Here is a 9,187-nt window from a genome sequence, read left to right on the forward strand (position 1 = left end):
CTAGGGATTTAAGAAAGAAGGGGTTTGGGGCATTGAGAAGCTTGGGGTCTGGGGGTTTGAAAAGCTAGGGTTTGGGGCTTTGAAAAGATAGAAGTCTAGGGCTTTGAGAAACTAGGGGTCTCAGGCATTGAGAAAGAAGGGGTCTCGGGATTTGAAAAACTAGGGGTCTCAGACTTTGAGAAACTAGGGGTCTCGGGCTTTGAGAAAGAAGTGGTCTCGGGCTTTGAGAAACTAGGGGTCTAGGGCTTTGAGGAAGAAGGTGTCTCTGGCTTTGAGAAAGAAGGGGTCTTGAGGTTTGAGAAACTAGGGGTTTAGGGCTTTGAGAAAGAAGGGGTTTCGGGCTTTGAAAAACTAGGGGTCTCGGGCTTTGAGAAACTAGGGGTTTTGGGCTTTGAGAAACTAGGGGTATCGGGATTTGAGTAAGTAGGTGTTTTGGATTTTGAGAAGCTAGGGCTTTTGTGCTTTGAGAAAGAAGGGCTCTGGGGCTTTGAGATACTAGGGGTTGCAGGCTTTGAGAAAGAAGGGGTCTTGGCCTTTGAAAAACTAGGCGTTACAGGCTTTGAGAAAGAAGGGGTTTCGGGATTTGAGAAACTAGGGGTCTCAGGCTTTGAGAAACTAGAGGTATCGGGCTTTGAGAAACTAGGGGTTTTGGGCTTTGAGAAACTAGGGGTCTCGGGCTTTGAGAAAACATGAGTATTAGTTTTTGAGAAACTAGGGGTCTGGGGCTTTGAGAAAGAAGGGGCTTGGGGATTTGAGAAACTAGGGGTCTCAGGCTTTGAAAAACTAGGGGTCGTAGGCTTTGAGAAACTAGGGGTCGTAGGCTTTGAGAAACTAGGGGTTGCAGGCTTTGAGAAACTAGGTGTCTCTGGCTTTGAGAAACTAGGGGTTTGTAGAATGTGACGTGCAATTGTAGTAGTTATCATGTGGTCATGCATAAAGTAGATAAATGCAAGCAATAAGATTGAGGAAAAGTTGTAATGGAGAGCCATTTTTCTGCAGATGCAAGAAGCTTAGATAAAATATGTGTATAGAGCAAATGAATTTTTTATATTCTAATTGTTTTCCATTTGGCTATATATAGATTTTTAGATGCATCCATAAAGGAGGATTTCACTCATTGATATGTTAATTGACCTATTTGTGTGCCCATATTATAGTATGTAGAATTTGTCTTACGATATTAATATTGTAGTATCTTTAATATCTCTAGAATAAAGGAATCCCCAGATCTACTAACTTATCTTAGATTATGAAAGAAACAAACATTTCTTAAAATACTTATTATTTATTAATCACCTTTAAATTGTTAATTACAAGTTATTTATGTCTTTTCTATATTTGTATGTTTTCTATCTGAATCAAATTAAATAAGAAGTGGGTATTAGAGAGACACCTCATGCCTTAATCAAATATAGTTGAACTTGACAGTAATGTTGGTTCCACCTTTAAAGAACTAAAATCGTTAAATTTTTAAATATGTATTTTTAAAATAAAAATATAACTCACTCACTCATATTTGATAAGGCATGTTTAACGAATATCGGGTTTTAATTTTAACTTGATTTAAGTAGTACATTTTTATTTCTAAAAATATTAAAGTAACTATTGATAAGTTCATTAATTTTGGAGAAACTATTAAATTTAAATTTGAATACTTAGAAATTGTGATCAATGCTCTACAAAATAATATTACTATTAGTAAATTGCGATTACAACTTCTTTTTCTCCACGAGGTAGTGGTAGGGTTTGCATACACTCTACCCTCCCCAAATCTTATTAGTGGGATTTCACCGGATATGTATTGGGATTTCAGAATTCATTCATGTTTCATCTCGTGTTTTAGTTGAATTCATTTTAACACTTTCCTTATTCTATTATTTTTCGTGTTTCCTTTCTCTTTTGTGTTTTTGAATGAAATCAATCGAACCTATTAAAGGTCACCTAAATAGCATGTTAATCATGAATTAGATCACAAAGATGGAGTTTTCTTTTATATTTTAAATTTTATTGTTTTAAGGAATAACCAACCCGAAAGGGTTGCATGTGCATCTGTTAAGGTGATGAGAATCAACAGTGCGTAGTAAAATAAATGAATAATCTTTGTATTTTGAATAAAAATCACCAAATTTAAAAAGGGCTACCAACGTATCTCATTGTTATGACGAGAATGAGGTGTGTGCAACTTACAATGCTTGAAATGTGAATTAACAAAACTTTATTTTTGAAAGAAATCAATCGAACCTATTAAAGGTTACCTAAATAGCATGTTAAACATGAATTAGATCACAACTAATTCAAAGATGGAGTTTTCATTTATTTTTTAATCGAATAACCAACCCAAAAGGGTTGTTTGTGTATCTCATCGAGGTGATGAGAATCAAGTGTGCGTAGTAAAATAAATAAACAAACTTTGTATTTTGAATAAAAATCACCAAACTTGAAAAGGGATACCTACGTATCGTGTGCAGATTACAAAGCTTGAAATGCGAAGTAATAAAACTTTATCTTTTTTATTTTTGAATAAGGATAAACACTGTTTTTTAATGAGGATAAAAACTTTTTCATTTTGTTGAATAAGAATTTAATATTTTTTTTAATTTTTTGAACTTAAATCACTGAACTCGAGAAAACATGCCTATAAATTTGATTAAGGTGAGAATCAGGTTTGCGTTGTTTCTCCAGATTCAATAGTAATTTTTTTTTTGAAAGATTGGAGCATTGTATAAAAAATGTGACTATTTTTGTTGTTGTGAAAATGGTATGATAGACTTTTAAAACAAAATTAACGCTTAATAATGCATAACATTCAAGGTGTTCAGTTGTAAAGATTAGAGTTAGGTAACAATGTTTGAAACTATTAATGTGCTATGTGCGGTGAGCATTTGTGTATTCGTTCATGTTAAAACATCTAGAACTTGCCTTGTGTGTATGAAAATTTGAACTTGTTGGATGCGATCAAGACATTTTCTTGCTTTAACCTACAATTTTTTTTACTACGCTGTATACCTACCTAAATATTTTCCTTAGTTAACCCTATTGAGCCTATAGGCTTGTAATGTCTCATTTAATAAGAAATTACTTTTATGTGTGAATTGACCATTTTGCCCTTTCCCTTAATGTTTTTATGCTTAGTATATGTTGCGGGAATGGTTAGTATTGTCCCTGATGTGTTCGGGGTGAGATTTTATTGGCTTTGAGCCATTGAGTTGAATTATATTGGAATAGTTGATTTTCGTCAACATTATGAGATTTGGGCATTAGATGGTGATTCTGTCAGTAGTATTGAGTCCGGAACTGTCACCCCCGAGCCTACATCCTGCGCGGGACTTGCACTCGAGAACCATTGCTGGCCCCAAGTGAACCTTTGGCCTGACTTACTTACTCAGCGGAAGACTTAAACATAAAAAATATAACTCATGCATAACTTAAGAAATAATGTCTTAGCCAAAATGACAACTCAAGTCTTAAACGTATACAACTGAAATGAATAATACTAAAGACTATAACTATTTGTCTATGAAGCCTCTAAAACAAAGAGGGATGTCGAGACAAGACCCTGATCATTCTAACAATGAAATACTGAAAGCAAAGTAAAAGAAGTCCTCAGAAATGCAAGGAGGCTCACCAACTGACTCTGAGTGCTCAACTGGATCAATGAGGCGCTGGGTGATGATCTTGGTTACCTGTGTCTGCATCATAAGAAGATGCAGGCCAATTGACATCAGTACATTGAATGTACGAGTATGCAAGTTAGGAATCAACGAGGCGCTGGATGCTAATCCTGGTTACCTACGTCTGCATTATAATAAGATGCAGGTCAACTGGCATCAGTACATTGAATGTACGAGTATGCAAGTTAGAATGCTAAACACAACATAGGTTTGAAAAGAATCTGAAAGGAATACTTACCTTGGCTTTACTCAACTCCTGAATAACTTGACTCAATATAAAGCAATAAAACATATGCAATATATAGAAAGCTTGTAAAACAGTGGAAAACAACTTAGTTCATTAAAGAAAATGCAATAACAAACTCAATTTTACTCATATAATAAAGTAATATAGTTTATGTGGGAGGTTCTCTAACCGACAACCACCACTATGAGCCTAAGTGGTGATACATCGTCTTGCCCATGCTGCTAGAACTGTCGTATATTTTGCCGTCATATAGAACGCCTTAACTAAATGGATCCACTAGTCTATGCTTAAAATCACTTAAGGAGTCATCTAAAAAGTAATGATCATTTACTACCCATGATGGCTACATGGTTTAAGGAGACTTGAGTTAATATGAACTCGCATCCCCATATCAGTGCTCAATACTACTCCCAAAATATACTTAGCATATATGTTTTAAAACAAAACTTCTTTCTTTGGTTTGAGATAATTACTCAAAACTTTAGCTTAAAAGCTCTCTTGGAAATTGATGTTTCCCTTTCTTGTTCAAATGTGAAAACATTTTAAACTCTTGGGAATACTTAGTTCCCTTATAGGTTTGGATAAATGAACTCAACTCTTTACTCTTTGCTTAACTTAGAACTTAAGTCTTTAAAACAAAGTTAAAAAGTTTGTGAAAGACTTTTGAAAACTTTATGAACTTCTCTTGACTTGCTTCTTAACTTCTAGACTTGACTCTTAACTTTCCTTGAATTGAATTATGGATTCAAGGTTCATGATCTCATGCTTATGGATGATTTCATGATGTTTAGACGTACCTAAGAGTGTTGGAATCAATTAGAAAACATAGGTATATTGCTAAGAAACTAGTAAGGAAAGTTGGGGTAGAAATGGGAAGAACTGGCTTCCCTGGCGCTCTGAGAGGCGCGGGGCGCCAGAGCACAATTTCAGAGCTGAAGTTGTGGCGCTCTGGCTGGCGCGTCGCCTTAGAGCCCAAACTTCAGACTCTGAAGTGGGGCGCTCTGAGAGGCGCGGCTCCCCAAGCCCTTGCCCAGAAAATTCCCAATTTTTCTTGCTCGTTTTTCAATTCTAAACCCCCTATTTCATCTTAGGTCTTTCCCCAAACACTTAAAAATCGATTATACCTTCAATATATACCAGATTCAACTCAAAATTATACCCGAAAACATGAATCAAATTCAGGAAAACTTCAACAACACAACCCACAAGAATTCAAACAAATTTCATCAAGAACTCAAAGGATTTACTTTCAAATCAATATAACTTTGCTGAATTGAATCATGCTTGGCACGTGGGTGAACTAACCCAATGCTATATGATCTCACAAACCTCGTATGGATCACCCCTTGACGAAATCCACAAGCTAAATCCTTACTAACGATGATCTTGGCTCTTTTCTCCTTTCTTCTCCTCTTGCGTTCTTTCTCCAAAAATCCTAACTCTAATTTCAAAAGCGTAAACTGACCAATTTCAGTTTAGACCCTTAGATAATTACCAAAAACGAATTAATTAAGTTGGGTATGGAAAAGACCAAACGACCCTTCCAAAATCCGGATTAGGACTTTCCTTATTCGAACAACCCAACTTCCAATGGGAATAACTCACTCATACAAACTCGGAATCGCGCAAACTCGTCGGAGTTGGAAAGATTATTCCAAGATATTTCCTACGATATCTGGAAACACACCTAAGTCATCCTGAGCTAGGAGTTATGGTCATTTGAAGTTGGCCAAAACCCATTCTTAACTTAACTTAAACAAATTTCCAGATTTTTATTATTTCCAAAAATCACTATTTCCAATTCTTGACTTCTTCCTAGTTATTTCAATTTGCAAGATGTTACAATATCTCCCTTTTGGGAACATTCGTCCTCGAATAAGATTACTCTTACTAGGCTAAGGGTGTAACATCAACCATTCAGTTCAAACGCCCAACAAGCAAAGGCAAAAACAAATGCCAACTTATAAATAAGTACCAAGAAAATGATTAGTACCTTAATTTGGAACTTCTCCGGACTCGAAGAGATGTGGATATCTCTTCTTAATGTCCTCATCAGCTTCCCAAGTAGCTTCCACAATAAATTGATTCCTCCAAAGAACTTTGACTGATGCTACCTCTTTTGCTCTCAACTTGCAAACTTGGCGATCTAGAATCTGAACAAGAATCTTCTCATAAGACAAGCTATCCTTAATCCCAATATCTTCGGTTGGTATGATCAATGAAGGATTGCCCATGCACTTCTTCAACATGGAGATGAGAAAATACCGGATGAACCGCTGCTAACTCTTGTGGTAGCTCCAACTCATAAGCTATATTCCGGAAGTTCTATATTCTGAGCCATACCACCAGGCCTTTGATGTTATACTTTAACTTGTTGGTAATTCGAGCACTTAACAACAAATTCTGCAATGCCCTTCTTCATACTACTCCACCAATAAACTTCTCTCAAATCGTGATACATCTTTGTGGAATCCAGATGAATGGAATATCTGGAGCTATGAGCTTCTTCCATGATCCTTTCTTGGAGTTCATCCACCCTTGGTACACACAACCTACCTTGATACATCAATACGACATTTCCTCTTGTTCAAAAGCCAATTTTTTTTGCTTATGAATGTTTGTCTTCAATCAAGCAAAATGGGATCTTGGTCTTGCTTCCCTTTTACTTCTAACACTAATGATGATTCAGCCCCATTCATCACCACTACTCCTCTTTCTGTGGAATCCATCAGTCGAACTCCTAAGCGTTGAAGTCTATGCACATCTTTCGCTAACTCTCTCTTTTCTTCCTCAACATGGGCGGTAGTACCCATAGACAACCTGATTAAAGCATCAGTAACAACATTAGCCTTACCTGGGTGGTAAAGAATACTCATGTCATAATCTTTGAGTAATTCTAACCACCGCCTTTGTCTGAGATTAAGCTCTTTCTGAGTAAACACATACTAAAGACTCTTGTGATCAGTGAATACATCAACATGAACACCATACAAATATTGACGTCATATCTTCAAAGAAAATACTACGACAACCAACTCTAAGTCATGGGTTGGGTAGTTCTTCTCATGAACTTTCAACTGTCTGGAGGCATAAGCTATAATTTGCCATTCTGTATTAACACGCAATCCAAACCAACTCTAGATACATCACAACACATCACAAAACCTTGAGTACCTTCTGGTAAGGTCAATACTGGGCAGTAGTCAACCTCTTTTTCAATTTCTAAAATCTTTTCTCACAAGCTTCAAACCATTGAAACTTCACTGTTTTCTGAGTTAACTTAGTCAAAGGGGATGATATAGATGAGAACCTCTCTACGAACCTTTTATAATATCCAGCCAAACCTAAGAAACTTATAATATCCGTTGGAGATGTGGTGGATCTAGGCCAATTCTGCATTGCCTCTATCTTTTAGGTATCAACTCTAATTCCACCACCGAAAACTATGTGGCCCAAAAACGCCACAAACTCAAGTCAAAACTCACATTTAAAGAACTTAGCATATAACTCCTTATCTTTCAAAGTCTGGAGAACTATTTTGAGATGGCTAGCATGATCTTCCTCATTCCTTGAATAGATTAGAATGTCATCAATGAAAACGATAACAAACATATCTACATAAGGCTTGAATACTCTGTTCATAAGGTCCATGAACGGTGCATGTGCATTATTTAAACCGAATGACATGACCAGAAACTCGTAATGACCATAACGGGTCCTAAATGCTGTCTTGGGAATATCACACTCTCTTACTTTCAACTGATGGTAGCCAGATCTGAGGTCAATCTTAGGAAAACAAGAAGCAACCTGAAGCTGATGAAAAAATCATCAATTCTCGGAAGAGGATACATGTTCTTGATGGTAACCTTGTTCATTTGACGATATATACACATCCTAAGGGAACCATCCTTCTCTATCACAAATAAGATCGGAGCACCCCAAGGTGAGACATTTGGTCGAATAAAACCCTTATCTATGAGATCTTTCAACTGCTCATTTAACTCTTTTAACTTTGCTGGAGCCATTTTATATGGCGGAATAGATATAGACGAGTATCTAGAAGAAGGTCTATACCGAAGTCTATCTCTCTCTCAGGAGGGACTCCGGAAAGATCATCTAGGAACTCTCTTACTACTATAACTGACTGAATAGGAGGTATCTCAACACTAGAGTCATTAACTCGGACTAAGTGATAGACACACCCCTTAGAAACTAACTTCCTTGCCTTGAGGTACGAAATGAAACGACCCTTAGGCACTGCTGAACTAATTTTCCACTCTATGACTGGCGCATTTGGAAACTGAAACTTGACAACTCGAGTTCTACAATCAACTGAGGCATAACAGACATGAAGCCAGTCCATACCAAGAATGACATCAAAATCTACTATGTCTAACTTAACTAAATTAGCCATGGTACTCTTGTGATTGACGGAAATGGGATAATCACGATAGACTCTCTCTACTAGAATAGACTCACTAACAGGTGTAGAAACGTTGAAGGGTTAACTAAGTTGCTCAAGAATAACATCAAAATTCATCGTAACATACAGAGTTACATAGGATAAACAAGCTCCTGGGTCTAGCAAATCATAAACAATAAAGTTAAAGACTTGGATCATACCAGTGATAACATCTGGTGAATCATTTTGCTCTTGGCGACTAGTGATAACATATAGACGGTTTGCTCCTCCGCTTGTACCGTAAGTAGCTCCCTAGGTGAAGCCCTGTCTGGTGGAGCAACTAAAGAAGAGTGGGCTCTATTGCCCCCATTACTATTACCCTGCTTGTTCTTTGGACACTCTCTTACAAAATGACCGTTCTAGCCACACTTAAAGCAACCTGTGGAGCCATCACGACACATACATGAGTGGCTCCTACCACAATTAGCACATGTAGGAGTCTTAGTACCCCCTTGTGCCATACTACCTTGTGAATGTGCAGGTCTAGCCCTGAAGTTCTGAGAATTATGACTATTGTACTCAAATTTGTTCCTTGGTGCAGGTGCACTAGTGTCACATTTCACAAATTCCTTCAACACATCACAAAACTTCCTCATGACTAAGCCGGATACTACCAATAACACGCATAACCAAAGGAATCCAATTCATACTAAAGTCATCACCACAATCTTTCACCTCACACCTACTAAGTCACCAAGTCATAGTTGGCATCACAACCAACATTCTCTCTCCCTCAACCCTTGCAACATTAAAACTTCCTTAAAGGTAACACCCAAATGACCATCACATACGGAACAAGGGAAGACA

The 9,187-nt window shown here is 37.1% G+C and overlaps 1 protein-coding gene across 1 annotated transcript; it reads right to left on the bottom strand.

Annotated features, from left to right (window-relative positions):
• Positions 1-311: 311 nt before the first annotated feature.
• On the bottom strand, positions 312-989 carry LOC107062201 (DNA-directed RNA polymerase II subunit RPB1-like). The gene has a single exon (XM_015312564.1). The coding sequence runs from the start codon at positions 987-989 to the stop codon at positions 312-314; it is 678 nt and encodes a 225-aa protein (XP_015168050.1).
• Positions 990-9,187: the final 8,198 nt, after the last annotated feature.

Source organism: Solanum tuberosum, unplaced genomic scaffold (assembly GCF_000226075.1).
Source record: "Solanum tuberosum cultivar DM 1-3 516 R44 unplaced genomic scaffold, SolTub_3.0 scf00207, whole genome shotgun sequence".
Classification (NCBI taxonomy): Eukaryota; Viridiplantae; Streptophyta; class Magnoliopsida; order Solanales; family Solanaceae; genus Solanum; species Solanum tuberosum.

Coding starts and splice junctions, on each gene's coding strand:
- LOC107062201 (XM_015312564.1), bottom strand. CDS start 989: ATGGCTCTCCATTACAACTTTTCCTCAATCTTATTGCTTGCATTTATC.